Raw genomic sequence first — 24,066 nt, 5'->3', positions numbered from 1 at the left:
CTTAAGCCATTTGGGCCACTGGCTCATTTTGTCTATTTAAGTTGCATGGTTGCATCAAATTCTTCCCATCGCAGCCATCGATTCTCTTTGAAATCACATCAATTCTGCCAACCAGGAAAGATATTCCTCTTGGAGTTAAAGTGCATCAGACCAGATTGTTGCAACCATCACTGTGACCGTGACAGAACAGATAGAAAATATAAAACCGGAGGGGAAACGAGTTTAGCTGATTCACCCGAAAAGCCTGACTTTTATTGCCATATTCTGCTGCACAGCATAGAAAATATCTTAGAGTGCAGGTTTCTGCTACTTCTGCCAACTTTTGATCAAATTCATGTGGAGGGAGATGTGCCAAGGATGGCACAGGTGGCCTCGTACGAAAATTACTGGAGCTAGGAACTCAGTAGGAAACATGTCTCCAGCCACACACTAAGAGAAGCACTGGGACCGATGATGTGCTCTTTTAATTTCAACAGTATTGCATGAAATAGCACCTAACCCTCTTGACAAATTTTCAAGGCAGCTCTGGAAATGCTCCCTTTTGTAAACCTGTGAGAGGTTGTTACTTTGTAAAGCTGGTGTTCAAGTATTTTAACCGCTTTTGTATGAGGGATGAAAAGTTCGACTGCTCGCAGTCCACCCTCAAATATGAGGTGACTTGGACTGTGCTTTTGGTTTATTTGAAGGCTCTCATCATATTTTCAGTTTCAGCCTCTCAGTTCACTGGAAATTTAGCATGGAAGTCGGGTCGAAGGGGCACTGTGTTATATGTCATTAAAAGTGCTATTTCCCAGGCTGCATGCATGAATGTGTACACCCTGACCCACTCACCCCGTTCACTGCCCAGATGTTTCTAATGGAGGACAGAGGCATCAGGGAGGGGACGGCGCTCTAGCTGACGTTTCTTAGAAGTGGCATCACAGGAGAAATGGTACAGGGAATGTGTCTTCTGTCCCAGTGGTGGGGATTCGGGGAATGCAGCCACCCCTCCTTTATCTCCCCTGTAGTGCTGCGACTGGGATTCATTTCAGAAGGGACTGACCGTTACAAGGCAACTCTGTTCTGGTTGGGGATGTCAGGATGGGCATGGAAGAACTCAGATTGAGATCTGACAGTGAAAGATAGTCACTGTTGGTTTAGCTGCATGCAACAGATATACAGATGGATGATAAAAAAAAAAAACAAAGTGAGAAAGTGAAAGAAAAAGACAAAGAGGCGCTTTTATCTACTGTCTTATCATTGGGGAGGACTCTGGGAGCATGGCGGAAGATACTCAGGGTGATCAAAGAAGACCCAACTGGGGAGAGGGGTCATATTGAAGACTTTCATCTGATCATCTGATCACACACAAACTAGCGGTTGCCTCCCCCACTTCCTCTCCTACCACACTAGAAACAGTTCTGAAGTATCCAGTGTTCCCATGTGTGTAGAGGTCAGAAAAGAAAACACTGTAGTACCCCCATCCCCCCCGCCCCCCCTGCTGTGCTGCTCCCTGGTGGGATAATCCACCGGACTCCCAGTACCAGCAGGGAGAGGTGTTGATGGGTTATTGCTAGAGGGGTGAAAGGGAAAAGGGTTAGGCAGAGCACACAGTAAATATTGCCAGGAGGGTGAAGGGTAGCATGGGGGGGGGGGTTCTGCAAGTGGCTGGGCTTGGTGCCTTCTCTTGTAAACCATACTTCCTGGAGGAGGAATTCCTCTGAGGTTAGGAAATGCTGGGGAACAATGAGGCTCCAGTCAGTAGCTGAAGCTGAACTGTGGTGTAGAGATCGCTGCTGCTGATCCACGGGACGCAAACACAATGCACCTCACACATACTTTACTTTTAAGGTAGTGGAAAACAACACAGTGAACATGGATGATTAGAGCAATTTGTCCCGGGACAGTCTGAGCCTATTGTGTAGCTCTATCTAACTACTCGTGGGAAAATACACAGATTGCATCTTAAAGGTGTCATTACTGGAAAGTCCATATTTTAATGTCTTCAGAGCAAAGTCGTGCCTTCTGACACACTGTGCACTACATTCACACAGTAGGCTGATAGTGATAGGTAGGCTCTAGGGAAGCTGTTTGAAATATCACAGACATATCTTACATAATGAACAATTACAGCTGGAGACAGTGGGCGGGAGTGGACACTGGTGTTTATGCTGCACAGCTTTGAGCCAATAAAATGACAGTTATCCTCAGTACTGCCTCAATGAGAGGAACAACTCAAGACATCGTGTAAACACTCACTTTAATGGGCCCTTTGCATTTCTGCAGTTTCGTTCAGTCCCACTGTCAAATGAAAAGCTTTACTCAGTCTCTGCCATTGTTCCCCTTTGATACGGACACTGAGAGCCGTTTGCTTGCTTGATAAGTACTTAGGAAGGAAAATGCGAGCAGGAACAATGGAGGAAACCTTTCATGTCCTGGTTCTGGAGTGAGTTCTGAAACACAAGTTAAATTAATATATTCCAAAGAACTTTGCAGTGCTGTAAGGGGTCGCTCAGCTGCTGCCTTCCTCTCCCCAACAAAAGACGGTTGAACTACACTTGCATTAATGTGAGCTGGGACAAGTTTAGAGTTAACCCCTTTCTTGTAAAAATAATGAATTATTCAGGGATGAATTTGCAACTCCAGTTTTTCTTTTTCTTGTAACATCCAGCTTCTTATGATTATTCTTCTAACATTGTCTAAATTTTGTATGGAAGATTTGACATGTTGGTGGCCGCTCGAAGTCAGTAGCCTCTTTTCAGTGCAATTGGTGCAGGAAGTAGGAAATCAAACCCACTGGAGAAAGCAGCTGCCAAGAAGCGGTCCTGGCTCCAAGAAATCCAGGTGTCCAAGTGAACTTAGTACGTGTGAGTTTGTATATTGAGGCTCCACATCCCTCTCACTTGCAGGGTTTGTTAACATTTTTCTTGAGATGGTCACGTTGGCCCAGACATCAGATGACCCCTAAGTCACATCCTCTGTAAGCCAGCCCTTCCCCACTTTAACTATGAATCTGTATGCATCGTGTTATCCAGCTCCACTCCTGTTCTGATGGAAACAGGAATATGAGATGATCAGTGCGTCCTGATTAGATGGAAACGTACAAATGTGTGAACAGTCAGCGCTCTATGTTTATGTGTCAAGGATCAGATTATATATGGACAAAATAAGAATCATATGAAAGAAGGGTTTCGTCAGTTTTTCTTATACATTTAAAATCTTTTGTGCTATTATGAGAATCTAATTTAGTTTTCAGCACGTATTGACTAATCAACTGTTTCATGTGAATAGATTTTAGGAAGTTCTTCTGAATTAGTACATATTATGTATGAAGCTAAATGAACCAAGCAAATTGAATGAACAGATTATTATTAAAAAGCTAATTTGTCGGTGTTTTAGGGGCCAAGAATGTCAAGGTTTCTTGTAGAAAGAGGAATAGGAGGAGATTCTGGGTTAGAGGCCAAAAGCTTTGAAATGTTTATGCTTAGCGTAATGAGACTGGCACTGTATGGCATAGACTCCTGTGCATATTCTGCTCAGATATTTAAATAGCTGTTTAAAGTTCCCGATCAGATAAAGCAGTGCAGTGTGTGCTCACATGATGTTAGTGGGGGCGAGTGCCCGGGGCAGTGAGTCTGCCAGCAGCATTGTTCTGTTCTGTTGCATTGGTCTGTCTCTGTAATGGGCTGGATTTGGTGATTACAGACTTCACAGAAAATTGTGTATTCAGACTGCTCTTTCTGCCACACTGGCTCTCTTCTTTATTTCTTAATCACTTCATACTTGATTGATGTCTGTATTTTGGCCAGATGATTATCTCATTGTATGTTTGTTTGTTTGCTTCACCTCATGTACGTCTAATCTGTTCTTGGCTCTCTTTGCTGTCTTTCTTGTTCACCACAGCTACATATGTTCCATTCATTATTTTGCATAATGTGTTAAAAACAAAGGTGGATTTTTCTACTTTCTTTTTCTTTCTTTCTTTCTTTCTTTCTTTCTTTCTTTCTTTCTTGTGTTTTATGATTCCCATCAGACTGGAGCTATGTGTTACCTCATTACACAGCAGAACTTTCAGCAGAAACCTAGTATAAATTCTAAGATCAAATAAGCTTTTCCTTAATCTAGTCTTATTCCAAGTACATATTCATGCCTGTGACTTTTCTGTGTGCATGTGTGCTTTTGTAAAGCAGAATAAGAGATGGGAGGCAAAGAGAGAAAAGTAAGGTCTTCCCGTTGAATCTTTTTAAATTGGATTCCTTTCTTTTCAAATAATACAGGCAGATTTTCTTTTGCGTCTGTTCTGTGAGGTCCCTGAACTGATGAAGTGGCTCTCTTGCATTAAAATTTCACACTCCTGGCGTTGCACAATGGGCCTGCATTTTATGCCATATGTGCTAGGATACACCTGTAAGCTCTGCAAAAGCATTTTTTCTTTGTAGTCATACTGAAGATGTTTATTTCCTCCTTTCATTAATTATGAAAGTGCAGCATAGCAATATGTTAATGATATGTTAATGAGGTTTTATACATTTGATAATTAATAAGACATTTCCCAGCTGTGTGGGAAATTTCTAACGTGTTTAGCCTCCTATCTAGATAAATGATAGTGAGGACTACCTTGGTAACAGCACACTCCTCCAGAAGAGATTTATTCGTCTACCCTGAGTTTTATATCAATTAAAATACTGAGTGTGATAATCCCTCATCTTCCCATTGAGCTGTGGTGCTTTGGGAGACGTTGTGTTTTGTACTTCTTTTAATATTTGATCCGTTTATCCTTCACAAAAAAGGTTTTGCAATTTTGTAGATGTAAATGCAATTCCAGCTGGGAAATATTCAGTAACGGCCATGCCTGTATGAAAGCAATTTGTTGAATATTGTAATGCTCAGAGAGAGAGACGTGACAGTGAAAATAAATAATTCTTGATTAAACTCCAAGTAGTTACTGCTCATCACCCCCTGTGAATCCTCCTGTTTTTGTCTGGATTAAAAAGCTGCATATTCATGAGGGAGCTTTAGAGGTTGCGGTGCTGGTTTTGTGCTAAATTATTTATATTACGAAAGGTAAAGTCTTGGAAAAAGCATCTGGACGAAACACATTGGTGGTCATTAGAGTGGAAACGTTTCCACCAACACTCAGTGTGTTTACACGCTGCAACTAGAAGTTGAGTGTTGGGGGGAAAAACATATTTTTTTCACTCCACAACTTCAGCAGTTATAAGGTTTCTAACTGTATGGTTGCACTCCTGCACCACTCTACCTCTGTGACGTTCCCCCGGGAGGGCGTCTCACTGGGGAGGGTTCCTTCGCTTTGTTTTAGAGGCCATTTTGTGACAGCTACAAATTCTGAGAAAGTTTAGCAGAAAGGGTGATTATATGTATATTTTGGAAGACTCTTCATAAAAGGGGATGTAACCTGAGCTACTCCGAGTGCTGGATGAATACAACCACAGAGAACTAACTCCAGTTCAAGCAGGATTTCCTTCTTTCCTGACCCTGCCCATCTTTACATTGTGCTGTGTGTTTCCTGCTTTACACACGCACACACATAGCAACATGCAGGTTTGTTGCATATGTGATAAGGATGCATTGAATTTATTGTGTGGCTTCAGATGGGGGCGGGGGTCGGTTCTAATCCGCTGCTCAGAGGAGAAAGCTGCCTTTGATTCGGTCACTTCCAGCTGCCCAGTCAAATGGCGCATACGTGCGTCCAGTAGAGAAGTGGGAGGACTCCGGTAGACCCTTGTCAGGATGTACATGCAGTGTGAAAGGGTCATCATCACAAGGGGCCCTGTGTTTAACTAGCATGCAGCGGCTCGCAAACACACACGTGTTGAAATCAGAATGCCTGCAGTGTCTCAAAACAGTGTTGTCATTTTTTTTCAGAATTTATGAAGGCACAATTTGGAAAAATAACAATATACCAACAAACTAATTTGCATGATACTCATCAGGCCATTTAAGGTTAATGCCGTTGAAAATCTAATTACCAGCCATGTGTTTTGGTTGCACAGCCTCCATGGTGCAGTTGTGTCTACATCTTTCAACATTTTGAAGTCTTTTTGATGAAGACTGAAAATGTCTAGACTAGATTGGATGTTTCCTCTGCTGAGTAAACTGACACCTTCCATGCCATTCATGCCAGTCTGTGTCAATCCTGCGTTTCCGAACTCAGAATCCATAAACATCCAGAGCTGTCTGCCCAGACAGGATGGGAAATTCCACTTCACTCCAAATTATTTCATTAAGTACTTGAATAGGATTTGCAATAGGAGCTCATAGAGTGAGACAAGTGTCTCTCTGTTTCAAAGTGTGCTCTGTCTGCTCTTTTCTTTCTTTCTTCACTGGCACATGATTGGCTCGATTGTGATAATCATGGAAAAAATAGTGATTAGAAAAGATTCAAAGTTAACAGATCACCCATTTCCTGTAACAGAAGCTTCCATGCTTGCTTGTTTGGAAGACAAAGTGGGGTAAGTGCTGCTGGGGTTAATTCTGATCTGATGCAGCCACGGTGGCCTGCTGCGTTTTGCTCTGTTGCTTCATATAAAACAGTATGGCAGACTGTGCAGAGCCTTGGCAGAGGGATTCAGAAGTTGTGTTTTGGGGAAGTGAGAGTAGGGGAGAAAGTGGCAGAGAAATTGACAGCCCTACAAAAATGACAGACCCAGGCACTGACGCTACAGGTCTCATCTTTTCTCTACAGTCCTGCTGAAATAGATGGCACTGGGGAAGGAATCCAGCAGATGAGGCGGAAGCCTGAAACTGTCAAACAAGCTATCTGGGTTGCGAGCTGCAGGTTGTGGACACTGATAGTTGTGCGACATCATCTTGGAGATCAATACTGGCTGCTGCTATTTGGGACTTGCCAGCCATCAGTGGGTGATGGTTTGCTTGGCTGATGACGGAAATTGAAGAGGCATGCTGGGCTTTGGTCTCTGAAGTCTAACACTCTTCTGCTGGAACCTCGTCTCCCTGTTTAATATCCAGTTTCACAAGTCAAAAGATCCTTCCTAATATGCAGAAGATGCCGCCATTGAGCCAGCCATGATGGGGGGGAAATGGAACAGATCCACAGTCTGTCGGATTCTCAGTTAAACGGACATGACCACGAGTTGCATTATATACTTGTGTGCTCATTTCACTCAAGTGTCAGCTGTGCACGGAGCTCACCGGGAGTCCGCTGCAGATATTCGACACACAAATATTCATTAGATACATTTCTTCATTCGAGCTGGTTTTGGATGCCTTGGATGTTGTAGCCAGTTAAAAGACATGAATAACATCCAGAAAAGATTATAGTTTTTTCATTCACCCAGCATAAAAATAGTGAATTCCTGGAAATGCATCAAAGTATATTGCCTTTTTATTTCTCACAAAACAGGGCCTTTCTGAAACAATAAACATTACAATGATAATCCAGGAAGTACCTCTTGTCTTGAAGAAGCCTCTTTTTCTGCAGTATTTTATTTATTTTGGTGGGATCTTCTGGTACTCATACAGGCTGGCTGAATTTTAATGACAGCAAACAACTTCTCCTTAAACAAATGGACTTTTGTTCTCTACAAGATGCTTTGAAATGAATACTCGCTATGTTCTGTGTCGTTAATTAAAACCAGAGACCCTCTTTTGAGCTGTGCAGATGAACCTTAATAGCCAAGCCCAAGATAGACATATTAACATTCCCCACTGTATTTATAGTGTCTGTTTCCTGCACACATTCCATGTGGAGAAAAACAAGCCAGTGGACTAATGAGATGGGAAGCTCAGGATGATGCCTGGAGGTGTCATCAGGACCTGTTGAATATTGGATAGGAGTGGCTTATAAGAGAGAATCACTACAAAGCCTTTTGTCTGTTCGGATGTACCCCCAGTGTGCACACACCATGAGACGCTGACTAAAGGTGTGTGCACGGGTGTTTATATGGGAGGTCTCTGTGCAGGAGATTGAACCCCGTAATGTTAAATTCTGTTTTAAAAACAGTGCCTTTGTACAGGAAGTATGGTAAATGGCACCACATCCTCTCCACAGGGTTGCCATGTTAAGAAGGCCAAGCAGGGCTCCCCCTTTTTTCTCCTCCTGTCTTTTTCCTTTGCACTTTGTCCATTTTTTTTTCTGCCTGCCTTTTCTCATTCTGGCTGCTCTGTCCTCATTCTCTCATACACTCAGTAAATCCAGATCCCGGAGAGCTCGCCCAACGGGGCCGAGCTGCCGGCGCACCTGTTACCTGCCATCCTTTAACTGTTATCACACTGCTTTCTGCTCCATCATGGATGACGGATATGACAAAGAAACACACACAAAAAGAATGTTACATTAATGAGCATACCTTCACAGTCTAGTGGTTCACTTCGGGGGGCTTTGTCATGTGGAAGCTGTTATTTGTGTCTCCATCTCCGGTATTGAATGGCCTTTGTATCCTATTTGTTGTGTTACCAATAAAAGATTCTTTCATAGACGGTGGATTTAAACAGTTTAGATTACCTGAACACATGGGCAGTGATATCCTCATTCACTTTTCTAAATGATATTGTGTAAAGTGGAATAAAAAGTGCCCATGAATTTAATCTGATTGCCAATTCTCCAATCGTGACAACAGAGCACATCAGTGAATCATCAGACAAAAGAGGCAGTTTGTCCAATAGTCTGAGAAAGGCCTATTCATTCAGCCAGAGTTTATACTGGGGACTAGTGCCAATGGACTCACATTGGACCTTTTTCAATTGTGAGCAATAGATCCCACATTACAGCATAAGTGATTGAACTTTGGTAACAGAATAAGTTCTTAAAATTGTACTAAAAATGTATTATTGGTTTAATAGTTTTTTTTTTTTTTTAATAATTTATTTTCAGTGAGAACAGGATGTTCTACAGTTCAACCAGTTGCTCTACAGGGGCCTAAAATAGCTGTTCTGCATGTAATACATTAAACGGACTCTTTTGTTCCTGCCCACTCTTCCAATGGTATTAACTTGAATGCATAAACAGATGTTTGAGGATAGCTTTGTACTCAATTCAGCCAAATTTTTATTGCATGGGAGAAATTTGATTTTTCTTTCATTTTCTCTCTGTTGTGTTTTTTTTTTTTTTTTTTTTTTTTTTAAGTAAGAAATGTTGATACTTGGATCTATTTAATGCTTTTTTCCCTCTTTGGGTGAGATTTGTATTCCCAACACAGCCCGTTCTTCAAGGCTGCGTAACATGATGAATGATGTGTATTAGCTCCCAATGCACTTTCCTTCATCTGCTTGTCTGTTCACTTCCTATTGACCGTAACCGTCCTTTGTCAAAACCACTTGCAGTGGCTTGGCAAATGCACTGTACAAACACTTTATTTCGGAGCACAAGAATGTCCATCATTGTCCTTCTGTTATTTCACTGTTGGAGGAAACATGTGTGCTTCAGGGGGATTCATCAGCTTAATTGACTCAGAGATAAACATAAATGGGAGGCGTGGCTAGACTTCCACTAATTGTATCTTTCAAGTGTAGCAGAGAGAAACACTGTAAAATCACAGTCATACAGGTGCTCCGTTTGCCCCCGTGTCTCCCCTCTAAAATAATACGAACGTTTAGAAGATGCCGGGTGTAATTTAAACCTTACTCCTCAGCAGAAAAAGCCCCAACAAAAACATATTTCAGCAAACTGCACTTATTGAATGGACTGTCAATCACGTGAGAATGAAGCAGTTTTCCACTCCGTCCATGCATCTCTGCAGACGGTGTGGTGGTGGTGGTGTATTATTCAGCCTGCAGGTCTGCTTGCTGAACCTGTTTCCAGTGACTTGATTTCAGTTTTTCTTGCACACTTAAGGTCAGGGGGTGGTCACTTTTTTCTGAAGTCTGAACACAGCTACATCTGTTTGAACAGCCATGATTTCCACTACCTCATCTTTGTAGCTCACAGCATGTGAGCCTGTGTGGATTAAACGCAGAAAAAGCGCAGTATCTGTTCATCACACCCATCTGCTCTGTGTAATAATAAATGCCCTAATGGGCTTTTAATGTGCAGTACCGCCTCAGCTATCAGATTGACAATCCAGGTGATTATACCAGGGCCCCAGGGAATAAAATTAATGTCAGTGTTTTTTTTTTTTTTGTATGAATACTGTCAATTCACCATTAAGGACAAAGAAGACATGCACTGTATGACAAAGTACAAAGGAAAAAAAAAACAACAACAACAAAAAGAAAAATTAGTTCCTAACATAGCTTTACTGAGTGACTTATGTTTGCAGGTTTGCATGTGTGCAGGTGTGTGAGAGAGTGCATGCCATTTTGGATACGAGTCTCAGTTTCCTTGAGCTTCTTATTTAAAGAACACTGTTTAAAAAAAAAAAAAAAATCTGTTATCCAACTTTTTTTCTTTGATTTTTAGCTCATTACTGCACTGCTTAATTTTTCCAAGTATAAGAAAGTTGGAAGTGATAAAATGCCATTTTTAATATTCATAAATCCACATTCTTGTTGTGAAACTATGACCTTTTGGTATTTCCTGCTTAGTTCAAAATCTCAGTTCACACAAAATGTGACACTGATGACTAATAGCTCTAGTTGAGCTATCATCTTTTGCAAGTTAGTATTGAAACACCCAGCTATAATGATTTCTCATTTAAAGCATGAAATTGGTATTTATTGTAGTCTCTTGCACCCTGAACCTGAAGCCACAGGTTCCCTGCTCTGCGGTGCAATGATGCTGAATCCTGGACCTGTTCCACTGACCCTGAATTATACGAGTAAATTTGAATACCTTATACAGCGCTATGTTTGGATACAATGCATTCAGCCGAAGGAGCTGCGCTTTTATGTACTGTAGTCAGTCACTGTACAAACGTAGAAATGGTCTTATATTCACTGTCGCCCTGGGTACAGTTACTGTGTCCATAAATCCAGTCAGTCAGCTCCCCATTCACTGTCCGTGGAGCAGTTCCAGGTTCAGTCACTTAATGACATCAACAAGGCAGTCTTGGCAATGTTTTCGGAAGAGAGACTTGTTCCTTTCCACAAATCAAGTCTGAGCCATCCACGATTATAGGAATAACTTGAAGAGTGTCTCATATGAAGACTTTTTTATGGCTGAATCTCTTTTCTGGGTGGTGTACTTATCTTAAAGTTAGATAAAGGAATGTTTTCAGTCTTACATGTCACTTCTTAGTGACAAAAACAAACAAGTTTTATCTCTTGGGTGATAACAGAAATCCCTGCACTCCACTACTGTGTTTTTTTTTTTTTCTTCCCATTATTCATTGTTGTTTTTTTTATATGCATTTGCGAAATGACTCCTTTTACTTTCCTGAAAGACGTAGACAAACTGTATAATGAATGCTTTGCAGATGTAGCGATTATTTTGTGCTCGATAGACTTTTCATGGACTCTCTAATGAGCCCATGTTTGATGTCACACATCAATGAAAGAAGGCGGTGTTTTAATGCAAATTAGCACTACTTTTACCCAGCTAAGGTCCTATACAGTAAGCCCCGTCAGGCCTGTGTGAGGGTCTGTCGAAGTCTGCTCCATGTTTGTACATATTAGACTTGCTAATCAGATGCTAATGCTGGTGAGTGGCAGAGTTGCAGGCAACACGGCTACAGAATGGTAATCAGTGAGTTGGACCACAACAAAGAGGTTGATTATTTGAGCCAATTTTTTTCCCCATGAAAAACCTAGATTCAAACATTCACGTCTACAGTTTCTTTTGAAGTGTTGCTTGACGTCAATAGTGTGATTAGGGTGATCGATTCAGTCTTTTCTTTTTTTTTTCCACCTTGTTTTTCTTAGAAGTTGACCGGAAAGCTGGCCTCATAATTAGAGAGAGAGAGAGAGAGAGCGAGAGAGAGTCTTAGATTTCACAAGAGAAAGGGGTCCTCCACCTTTCCATCTGTTCACATTTAATCAAGTGAAATGTTTCAATAAGCTTACTGTAGTCACAACCACTCACTTAGATTTAGGCGTCAAGGAATAATTCTGTGCTAGTGTGCTCATTAATGTTAAGCTGTTTACATGCTTTGTAGTTGTATTATTCTTGCCTGCTTAGGTCAGCCGCCTGCTGTGCTGGTTCGCTGGGCGACAGATGGCATTATGGCCCTCGGTGGGGCAGTAAAGGTGTACCATGGCTGGGTCAACTTCAGAGACAGATGTGGTAACATCTTACTGTGCTAACTGCGACGCTGCCAGCGCCTGTGGAGCTTGAAGCTTCATCATGTAGGTCATGGTGCTGTTTAAGTATTGGTGGGAGCACCAACAGGCCATAGATTAAGTAAGCAAACGAGCTCTGCTGCAAAACAGTTTATGCCATACTTTTTCTTTCATTTGGTTCAATTACCTTTAGTGTTACGAATGTTACTATGGTGCTCCAGCAATTTAGTATAATAAAAACCAAGTGAGCACTTGATTTTCTATTTGGAGATCTCATCTCTGCTTTTCTTACTTGACTTACTGCCTTTCCTGCCACTTGGAGGATGAATAAAGCTTGTTTTGTGACATGGGAAATTAAAACGAATTCTGTCAAGGCAAAACCACGCAACTGCTTATTTATGTCATGCAGAGGAAATCTTCTTTAGCTTGACTTGCAATAATTCAAATTTGACAGCAATATGAACATCTGGGACTGAGTTGATTGAGCTAAAATTCAGGGCTACAGCATTGGATTTTGTCATGGATGTACCGGAGTGAAGTGTAAATACAGACATCAGTCAAAATCAAAATGTGATGCTGCTAATTTGGTTTTTACTGTTGAAGATGGATGTCCAAGTGCCAAACATCACAAACATAAACATAAAGACTCCTGTCCAAGAAGCTGTTGATGGATTTCTTTAAAACTTAAAAGCTCTCCCCTCAGGTGGTGTTCAGAAAATGACAAATTCCCCCTTAGTCACTATGTGAGAATACATTTAAAGCACATCTCCTTAATTTTTCCTTCTCCGAAAAGTGTCCTGATGCATTAAATGGGTTGTCGTGGGCTTGTGAAGTGAAGAAGCCTGGGAATCGGCATCTATGGGGAATGCAGAGAGTGAGAACACTTTCCCTCTGTCACATCAGAAATCGCTGTCCTTTCCAACTCACTTCTCCAGCCACTTAACACTGCTTTTGAAATACCAAGCAGTGCCATTATAATGCTTTTCAAACAGTGCACAGATTGTGTTTCACTTATATATCAGGTGTCCATTGTGAAGGTTACCAGTTTGCTCTGGCAGCCAAGTGTTGCAGCTGCACACAAAGCTTTAAATCTAGTCTTGTCGTTGGGCTGTTGAAGGTACAGGCGATCAGTCACCAGAGTGTAATTTAATACTGGGGCCAAATGTTAACAGCTGCTTTCCTTTTCTGCTCTCTTTAGGTGTTTCTACATCGTCTCAACCAGTATGCAGCCACCAAAATTGACAAGAACATCACAGAGGAAACGGTTAAGGTGAGGGTCAATCTGGTATGGGACTGCATATTAAAGATTTGGAAAAATATCAAGGTCAATTTAAGGTCATGGGTTCAGTTCCTGGGCTGGGGCCTTTCTGTGTAGAGTTTTCATGTTCTCCCCGTGCCTGCGTTGGTTTCCTCCGGTTATTCCAGTTCCCTCCCACCATCCAAAGACATCATGTTTGGGTTAATTGGAGACTCTAAACTGTCTGTAGGTCTGAGTGTGAGTGGTTGTTTGCCTCCATGTGTTGGCTCTGTGATGGACCGGTGACCAGTCCAGGGTGTACCCCGCCCTCACCCAGTGTGAGTTGGGATTGGATCCAGCACCCCCTGTGACCTGGAAACGGATAAGCAGTTGAAGATGAATGAATGAATCAAGGTCAATGGACTTTTACTCTGACACCACACACAGCATGAAATCTCAGTTTCATGCTGCAACCTGATCCAAAGGCCGGAAATGACTTTGGAAACTAAATAAAGTGGGCTTCTTGTTTGGGGTACTCTTTCAAACTAAAATAGCCAAGTTCTGAACGGAGAAAGAAGTAGTGGGCGATCCAGGAAGTGGCTCTAAATATAATCTATTTATAAAGGATTCCGGCCGGAGGATAATAAAGGATGCTCTCTCACAGTGGGAGTGGGAGTGACCGTTTCATTCAGTTTGCTTACGCTCAGAGGTAAACACACTTTCAATGGACATTTACTGCATTTGCTGTGTTTTGGAAGTTGTCCACTTCTGCAATGTTTTGTTTGGGAACATGCTGTACAGAGAGGCCTTTAGATAGCGGGGGTCACTGGGCAGCAACACGCCGTGATTTCGCCAAGCAGCTGAATGACATCCAATGCTCCAGAGTGGAAACGCATTGATCCATATTTACCAGATGTTTGCTTTTCTTACTATCACTAATGATAATTTCAGACTCAACCACTCATAAAAGGTGTCTGGTTTTTTTGCTTTGATTTTATTTCACCAGCTTCTCTCTCCACCCAGTGTCAGTATATTGTATATTTTCCTTTTAATACTCGCCACAAAAGCGACATGAAAGGGGACAGAAGTCAATACCACATGAAGGCAAAGTTGCTTCAAAATGTGCTCCTTTTTTAGTGTCTCTCTTAAAATATCTCTAATAATGTTTGAAATGCAAATATCAAAGACAATCTCAGGCTAAGATGCCTATTACAGAGAAACCTCATTCTTTATTCTGTGGCCTCAGAAATTCCCTGGCATAGTGACACCACCATAAAGCAGCAAATGCCAAAGAATTGATTTAAAGGGCTAGATTGCTTTGCTACATTAAAAAAAAAAAAAAAATGTCTTTTTTCCTTTTCTAGGTTTTATTCTCCAACATTGAGGAGATTTCAGCCGTCCACAAAGACTTCCTGTCCATGGTGGAGGAGCTGCTGCAGCCCGACCCTCATGCTCACCATGAAATCGGTCGCTGCTTCTTGCACTTTGTAAGGAACATGTGCTGCCTTTACAGATTACTTCCACCCGTTCAGCGTCAATGAATCTCACCACCTTTGATTATCGTGTCACCGTCTTGTCCAAGCTCTTAAAGCTCACTCGCATCGATGGCTGTTCTGTTTGTAATAATCCTGTATTGACTGGAGCCTGTAATCTAAAGAATTTCTCCCCTCTTTTACTATCAGAGCTGCAATGCACTCCTGCCTTTCATTACTTCTGAAAATAATTAGAAAGCCATATGTTGCCAATTTATCTTTATGATGAGACAGTGCACGAGTGATATGCTTGATAGTGCTCTGATATACCACTCTCTCCTGCTACATATCACATTTCTGTGACACAGAACCATGAAGCACACTGGCACATAATAGGTTTCAAAGTCCAATAAATCTTAACAATCCTTTTGTTGGACTTTAGGGAACTTCTCTGTCAGTAGCATCAGGTGCTTCTTCATACAAGTATGAATGGTATGGAGATGAACTCGTTGGGGAAAATAGAATATAATTCAGGGCATAAATAAGAACCTTTGACTCAAAACCATGTTTCAGTCATGAGTGATCATACGAGTTCACACAGATACGATCTTTCTGATATATTTCTCTACACTCTGTCTTCTGTGCCATCCTGTGGCTTTTTAAAAGCATCTACTTTTCTCTAGCGGTTGGTTGTTGACGTTAACGTTCCAAAAAAGAATTACACAGCCTAGCTTTACTACAGAAACAACAAAATACACAAATTAAGCCAACTGGATGGAAATCGAAATAATCTCTGATTCAGGCCTGCAGTTCTGATCGCTGATTTAAGATTCCACTCCTTTTTTAATTACAGTAAAATTAATCCCTAAAGCCAGACGATATTTTTCTCAATTCTCTTCTCTCAATACACCATGTAAATGTTATATGGAGGTCTGTGGCTATATTCTGTCATCTGCTTTGCAGACATATGGCCAACAACTTTCCACTGAAAGGACGTCATGACATCCTAAATCATAACTACAAAGTTAGTTAGTTAGTCAGTAAATCAATTTATGAACCCCCCCAGAATGAACAGTAACATACTGTGAATCCTGATGTATTGCCCAATATGATTAGATTTAGTTCTTTACTCTCCTCTCTTTTTCTTCTTTTCCAGCTTGGCTTTGTCACCCTCTTTTTCTTGATTTCGGTCTGAAAACTGCTTATTTTACACCTTGTACTTCCCTTTCACCTTGTCTTTGTCTGGGTCTTGCAGAGGAGCCGTTTCCAGATTTATGACGAGTACTGTGGAAATCACGAGAAGGCCCAAAGGCTGCTCCTGGAGCTCAATAAGATCAGGAGTGTCCGGACATGTTTACTGGTGAGAGAGGACTGTAAATGTGGAAATAATGTACAAATTGTATCACACACACAGTTGCTTATGTACTGTAAGCAACTGTGTAGGTACAGTGAGCCCTTAAAAGGTCAGTATGTATGTACATAAAAGGGTCAGAGTAACCAGGTTCAGTCCATGCTCAGCAAACAACTTTGCATCTGCAGCATTAAATCATTTCCTTCTGTATTTAAAATGTTTTAACATATTTGTTTTACTATAACAGCTAAAAAAAATAATCAGCTATCAGATTTGTTTTTTTTTCTTTTTTCCCCAAATACATTTCTTTGTGCATGTTTATGTTATCAAGCCTATGAAAGGATACAAATTTTGTTCAAGTGGGGTCATGAGTGCCTGAAATTGGACTGGAGAATTCCTCCCATAAGAAGACACACCAGCACACTCTCTTAAACATCCAAACACACAATCACCCACACATGGCAGCTGAACAGTGTAAAAACCCTGCACTTTATGTTCCAGTGTGTCTGACAGCTGATGTGACTCTGCCCGATGTGTGGGTGGACTCCCTCTTCCTGTCCCGACACTCTGAGAGACTTTCACTGCCACAGGGGAGCATCATGTTGCTAGAACAAAAGATGACTACATCTCCACTTCTGGCTTGATAAACTGTGTGTGTATGTGTTTATTTGCGACTGTATGCTTGTGCGCTCGAGAGTTTAAAAATGCTCATCTTTTCCTTTTCTCACAGCTCTTGACTCACTGCTGTTTACATTGTCGTCCGTTCAGTCGTTCATACTTTTTCCTTGTTGTCTTTGACAGTTTGTAATTCTAGTCCTCTTCACTCCTTTGCCTCAGAGCATCACACACTTGTATCACTACACCCCACCCCCCACTTTATGTTTCAACTCTACCATAAAAACTAAGTGCTTTGAAATTGAGATGCACAACAGAGTTAGAAACCCAGGAGAACCAGAGTATGACCGCAGACTGATTGGCCAGCATGTGACCTTTTCTTATGCTGTAATTGATGGCGTGAGAGATGAAACACAAGCATGTGCACATACAATACACACCCTGAGAAAAGAGAGGCTGTGAGAGCGCCATGTCTGATTTACTGTTGGTGTGTACCTTTAATGTAAAAGGCTAGAAGAGGCAAAGGTATTAATTGACTTTGATTTAATGGGGTCTTCATAGCCTTGACCTTTTGGATGACCTAGCCTTCTGTCAGAGGTGGATGGGTTTCATTTTACTTTCCAACCTGCACTTAGCGTTGAGCTAATATGCCTCAGGTCACCTCCCAGCTCTTGCAATGATCAGGGTGGGGATATCTGCTAACCTCCACTAAACCTTTAACCCACTGACTGCTGTAAAGCCTGGTTCACTGTTTACAGCGTAATTCAGTATCCCATCAACATTTCAGGTGAGAAGGAGATAAGACTGAATGTTAGCTAGTGACAAGAGAACCCTGCATGGAGGTGAGGGTCACTTTAATGAACTCAAGGTAAAGTTGATGCCATATCAGAGGTTTGTTAGCTGAATACTTCGTGGCTTGTCTGGTGGGATGCTAATTCTCTAACATTGCCATGCTTACATATTAAAGGAAATAAGTTGTTATCATTGATGGAAATTTCAACTTTGTTAAACCTCCTTTCTTCTCCTCTTCTGCACGACAGAATTGTATGTTGCTGGGTGGCAGAAAAAATACAGAGGTCCCATTGGAGGGCTACCTGGTCGCTCCTATTCAGAGAATGTGCAAGTACCCATTGCTGCTCAGAGTGAGTATGGTCTTATGCATGCTAACCATTTATTATGGATATACCACACCCTTGTGCCACCTCTGTGGGCCACCCTCCACTCCTCTTTTCATACACCACCACCTAGTCATTAGTTAGGCCTGTCCCATCCTTTTCACTTCAGCCTCTCCCTCTCTAATGCAACACTGGTCCCATATTCTGACACTTATTTTCTTTAGTTTCCTGCTGCAACCACATGGAAACAATAACACAAGCCCTCTCATCACCTCCCCTGCCAAGCTAATACCTGTACTCTCACTTGTTGGTTTTTGAATTTCCACTTCCCGATGTGAAATGAAATATACTTTCAAAGGCTTGTTTGAGTCGGTGATCTGAGCTGTCCCGTCCCATTCATCTTGTTATGATATATTAATCCACCCTGACATTCTCCAAACAGTCACCAGCGTGGGCACAAGATGTAACAATAATAAAGGGGTAATTTGATGTGCTGCCATTTGAAGTCTTCCAGCTGCCAGGGCCTCCTTCTGTCCATAAGATGACATAGATAGCGATCAGTGGCTGAAGACGTGCCCAGAACACTGTAAATCAGCTGAATTGCTAAAACGGTGTTTAGACTATAGATGCAGAGATAACCATTGATTTTGCTAGACTGTGGCAGGCAGTAGCAAGGGTTTTCCCCACTGCACCCTGGATCCACGGGAAGGTGAGGGAGGGGTGGACATGAAATAGAATATATATTCTTTCATGTTTTTCATGATGTGAAAATTATGATTCAGAGCCAGATTTTCTGAATATTTTGGCTGAGTTTTTTTTTTTTTTTTTTAAAGTAGCTCAGGTCCATCAGTCTGTACATGAGTGCCTGCTTTATTATGTAACGTGCAGGAGCTCCTGAAGAGGACACCAAGGAAGCATAACGACTATGGCTTGGTGCAGGAGTCCCTTCACGTGATGAAAGCTGTGTGCTCAAGCATCAACGAAGCCAAAAGGCAGATGGAGAAGTTGGAGATGCTGGAGGAATGGCAGTCCCATATCGAGGGCTGGGAGGTGGGTCTCAGCTGGGTTGTGTACTCTGTTAAATCATTACATTCTCTTCTAGTATATTCAAATTAAAAATCTGCATTGATTTTCTGCTTTGTTGTCAAGGTTTACTGTTTATTGCCTTTTTTCGCTGCTGAGCGTTCCCTCGTCAAAGCTCAAAAACATGACTTATTTAAAGCCACTTTTTGGCCTTTACAATTCAACAAGTAGCGTGACTTTTGTAGCTTTTTAAGCTTTCTTGTTCTTTCTCTCTCTGAACAATGACTTGTATTCACAATTGGTACATTCTTTCCACCTGGATGAGCCAGTAGTTGAAGCGTTATGCCTTAGGGTGACTGATCCAGTCACTATCAGGTAGGCTGAACCTCTCGGTCTGGAAAGTTCCCTGAGATTAGTTTTCTTCTGTTTTGCTTTAGTTCTGGATTGCTTTAATAAGGGGTCAGTCATCCTAGTGCTGTTTGGAAAGAGAAAACATTGGTGGTAATCCTAAGTCAAAAGGCTAGGATGCTCATGTAATTGGCCTGACTGGATCCAAAGAGGGCCTAAAGGCTTCCCGGACACGTGCAGACAAAGAGATACTTGCTGTGTTTATACAGCTCCTGACTAAGGTGTAGGCAGCGACAGATTGTTTTCTTGGAATAGAAAACAGGCTTTCAATCAAGATATGAGTAGGAGAAAATAAGGCAGAGTGTGATCAGACACCCTACATGTGTTTGAGCAGTTTTAGTTTCACTAAATGTTTTTTTTTCTGGGATCACTGACAACATTTGAATTTAGTTAGCATATTACCTGAAAATTAGGCAGTGTTTAGTTTTTTTCCTTAATAGCTAAATTTACAAAAGTTTTTCTGCAAAGTACATCGTACCTACAGTAATATATTATAGACACCCACAACTGCTCAGCTAAAAATCTAAGAATGAGGTGATCTGACTTTTTCAGGCTTGGTGTTGGGTGCGGTGGCCTATCTTCTACTCAACATGGTCCTGGCTGCAGCCTCTCTGCAGTTTCTCATCAGCAGTTTTATTAATGCACATTAGCTCATTCTGGAGCAGGAATCGTCTGATTGCTGCACGCCTGGCTCTCTGGCTGTAAATATGCTGGAGCTGAGAAGGAGAGGGGAGGAAAAAACAGGAAAAAAATGGGAGCGGGATATGTGAGTGATGGTTGCATCTTGCATTTCTGTGTGGGTGTCTGAGGAATGATTGAGGGGTGAGGAGCGATTGTGAGAGCTGCTGTTTTTCCATTCGTGCTCCTCCGCCCAGGCTGATTGCTTGTTAGCACTGACCTGTTCCACAGCTGGCTGCCCTCGGGGCATCCTGGCAGGTTCACCTCGCGTGGGAGAGGCGGGACAATGTCTCTCCATGATCACCCTGGTGACTACTGCCAGCATTTTCAGGGTGGTGATTGCAGCTTGGTTAGTGTTATAAGAGTCTGTGTTTTGTCACTGTGTACTATAGAAATTTGCTAATTTTAGATCACAGGGTATTGTTTTTCCACTGTGTGTGTCTACATTCTGTTCTCCTGTTTAAATTAATAGTATGTTTAATAGTATAGATATAGTTTGCCTGACCTGGCATCTTTAGTATCACAGAATTTCAGTACAATGCTCTGATCACTTTTCCACCATACTTTTTTTCTGAATTAATGGCACATCCTGTTTAGTCATTTTCTGCAGTTGTTATGTCTGGTAGTGAAGTTATAAAAATAAAATGTTGAAATTTAGATGAAACAGATGACTGAGGGTTTTAAGGGTTGCTTAAGTTTAAACTGAATACACCCTCTGTGGAGCTTTGGCTTGGAACAAGATAGATGTGGAGAGTGATAGAAAAATGCTGCAGAGAAGGAGAAAAACTAAATAAGGCTGCAGGAAAATAAGTAAATGGCCCATGTGGTTGTGTTAAAAGCACATGAAACACAAAGGGGAAGTGTTGGTTCTTCCATTAAGGAAACTCCATTGTCTGGGCCAGTGTGATTTAGGTCCCTTCAAGTGACCAAGGCAAGTTGGATTCTCTGTGTCTGGTGTGCACACATCCACTGACTTCAAATTAGTTTAACATCTGGTCATGGGCTGGGGAGTTAAAAGGCAATGAAAGAGTGAGAGAAAAAAAGTGTGGAGGAAGGAATGAAAGAGATAGAGGAATAGTCTCGAGAATCAACTGAAAGTGAAGGGGAGGAGAATGGGAATGAAAAGGGCGAGGAGAGAAAGAAGGAAAAAGCTGGCTAAGTTTTGGCTTGCTGATGTCTCCAGCAGGAGGAAATGCTTAGCACATTTTCCGCCTCTGCGCGCATGGGAGTTATTTTTAGCTCTGAAGGGCTGATCAAACGGGGTACATCAATTCCCTGAACAAGCGAGGTGAAGGAAACGACAGCACACTTTATCGCTTGCTGCAGGAACCCCAACCAATATGGGTACCTGGCGCGACGGGATGTTATTCTATAGAAGCTCTTAATTATTGCGTTTTTCAAAGTCCCACAGCAATCTGCTCGGAGGAAGCAGGGAGTGTTTTCACAGACCCCTGAGGGAGGTAACAGGAAAGGCTGGGAATTGTAACCCCCCCCACCTCTTCAGACAGTGTATGGGAAAACTGAATGGTATAGAAACTTTGTTGTACAGACCATTCAGCACTAAGCCCAGTTATCTGCCAGGGCCGGGACTGGCTGGAGCTAATATTATGGGCGAGGGTGGGATTCACCATGGATAGGTCGCAGTCTATTAAAGGGCCGCCGTATAGAGCAAAAACGGCATTCACACTCACTGTCTCGCCCACAGGCAATTTAAGGGTCACTAATCAACCGAGACGTGCATGTCTTTGGACTGTGGGAGGAAACTGTTTCATGGACTCTTTCTCTTAAAAGAAATAATTATTTTCATGTTGTTTTCTAGCGGGGCATATTTTTCCCTGCAATCCTCTGTGTGCCAACCTGTCCCCACAGACCTGTTTCATCTTCTTTTTGACTTTTTGCCCTGATATCCGTTTGCAGGGTTCCAATATCACCGATACATGCACGGAGATGCTCATGCAGGGAGTCCTTCTGAAGATTTCAGCTGGAAATATCCAGGAAAGGATATTCTTCCTGTTTGACAAACTTCTGGTCTATTGCAAGAAGAAAAACAGGTGTCCATGCTTTCTTTTATTCATTGCTCTGCAGAGACCATCCACAAAGCTGAGAATGAATTCTAAGAGTGTGTGTTGTTTTAAGGTACAGAATAAAAATATTTTTTTATGTTAATTTCTAATTTCCTTATCTCTGTACCCCTACACAGCAATCATAAATAATTCATTGCTTCAATTATTTACTATTTATTTCTTATTTTTTATTTCTTATTTTAAAGAAAAGAGAGCAGTGCACTGTGGGGAGCTTTTTTATTTTTTGTGGAGGAGTAGAAAAAACCTCTGCAGAATGGGAGACAAATCTTTACTCCTTATACTGTAATTTGTCAGGATCCATCCATGGATGCATTTTATTTGTCAATAAACCAAATAATATGAAATGTATTATATATGTATATATCAAAGCGCTAATTGGATCAGGAAACTTTAATGGGCACTATTGCTGTGCTTCTGCAAGCTGAATGCTTGATGAAGCAGCTGTTGGGTAAAAACTAGTTAATATTTGTTTGTAGTTTCACACCAAGGTGCTGTTGCAGCTGCTAACAACCATTGCTGCTTGTATTGTAGGTCCTGTAAACAGGGTTAAACAGGGTTTACAGGACCACCGTGCAATGACTAAATGAAAAAAATGTGTTGTTCTGGCATCATATATAATATCATATGTAATTGTTTGCCATTTACTTGCTTAATTTGGTTTGTACAAATTCAACGACTGTAACAAAATTATACTCAGTCTGGTAGAGACCCTGAATGAAGTGAGGCTAATTACACATTATGAAATAACATGATTAGATTACTCCTTATTTGCTAATTCAGGTGGTTGCTTGTCTCTGTTGAAGGCGTTTAAAAAACAGCAAGACAGCCACTGAAGGTCCTCGCTACCTGTTCAGAGGAAGAATCAACACCGAGGTGATGGAGGTGGAAAATGTGGATGATGGCACAGGTGAGTGCCAGAAATTTAGTTCGGCACATAAATGTTTAAAGTTAAACTCCCCTTTCATTGCTCACTTGCTCTCAGGTCCTCATTTTCTCGATTTGTTATGGCAGCAGGAATCTAGAAATATTTTGTAATAACCCGTACCTAATTTTTATATTTGTAGGTAGTAGGTAGAAGTACTTTTTTTTTTTTTTTTAGCCATCTAAAGTTATACATCCTTGGGTTTGTGTTGCTGAAGGTATTTGCTAAACTTAAGTACTTGTGTCTCTTGGCTTCACATAGCCGCTGATTATCACTTATTTGTAGAAGCCATCATTTCCTCTCCAGCAGGCCTTGATCGGCAGTAATATCTGGTGTCTTTGGTGAGAGATGGCTGGGTTTGGATCTGGAGAGGGCGAGGGAGGATAAACACGCAAGGCAGGCAGCGGTGCAGAAAGTCGTGGGTGTTCTGCACCACAGGCAGGCAGTCTCAATCTGAAATCTGGGGCGACAGAAGTGTGTAAATTCAAATTCCTAAAACGCTGAAAGTTTTTCCCAGACACACACTTGCTGCCTGAGGTTGGAAAAACGCCCATGAGGCATACCATATAGAGGACACCACACTGTAGATGCTTTTAGATGTGATTGTAATTGATGATTGTAATGGTTTGCTTTTTGTTACGCCCTCTGAAGGAGGGGAGGGATTTGAAACATCCACTAAAGAAAAGATTCAGTCAAACGGTCAAGAACTTACTTTCATTTGCTGCAGGTTTTGAAATTCATATCATATATATTTGGACATACGTGATGAATCTCAAGAAGCCAGGTGCTGTTAGGTGTGTCCTCGTTTATCTCATTAAGGATGAGAGTGATAACCAATGAAGTGCTCAATAAAGAGGCTATGATAACTGCCACAAAGGCTGAGAGAAATGAGGCAGCATGTGTTAAAGTACCATACAGTATGATAACCTCAGTAGTGTCAAAGTGGATGTTGTCCTTTGGGCAGTACACCCCACATTAAAAGAGGCAAAAAGGCCTTTGCTCATCACATGAGATGCCTATTTTTGGCTTTCCTGTATGAGGTGTAGT

The 24,066-nt window shown here is 41.6% G+C and overlaps 1 protein-coding gene across 3 annotated transcripts in view; it reads left to right on the top strand.

The window, feature by feature from the left end:
• Positions 1–24,066, top strand: part of prex2 (phosphatidylinositol-3,4,5-trisphosphate-dependent Rac exchange factor 2) — a 77,316-nt gene that overhangs the window by 733 nt on the left and 52,517 nt on the right. For 2 of the 3 annotated variants that reach the window (XM_029529390.1, XM_029529389.1), the window contains exons 2-8: positions 13,313–13,384; positions 14,716–14,838; positions 16,079–16,183; positions 17,830–17,931; positions 18,793–18,954; positions 21,931–22,064; positions 22,901–23,004. In XM_029529390.1, the coding sequence (XP_029385250.1) occupies positions 13,313–13,384; positions 14,716–14,838; positions 16,079–16,183; positions 17,830–17,931; positions 18,793–18,954; positions 21,931–22,064; positions 22,901–23,004 (802 nt within the window). Of the gene's footprint in view, positions 1–12,052; positions 12,181–13,312; positions 13,385–14,715; positions 14,839–16,078; positions 16,184–17,829; positions 17,932–18,792; positions 18,955–21,930; positions 22,065–22,900; positions 23,005–24,066 lie in introns of those variants that run through there. The other variant, XM_029529391.1, reaches the window with a different exon arrangement.

This window comes from Echeneis naucrates, chromosome 20 (genome assembly GCF_900963305.1).
Source record: "Echeneis naucrates chromosome 20, fEcheNa1.1, whole genome shotgun sequence".
Lineage (NCBI taxonomy): Eukaryota > Metazoa > Chordata > Actinopteri > Carangiformes > Echeneidae > Echeneis > Echeneis naucrates.
Note: the sequence above shows the minus strand (reverse complement) of the source record. Positions and strands in the feature narration are given on the sequence as shown.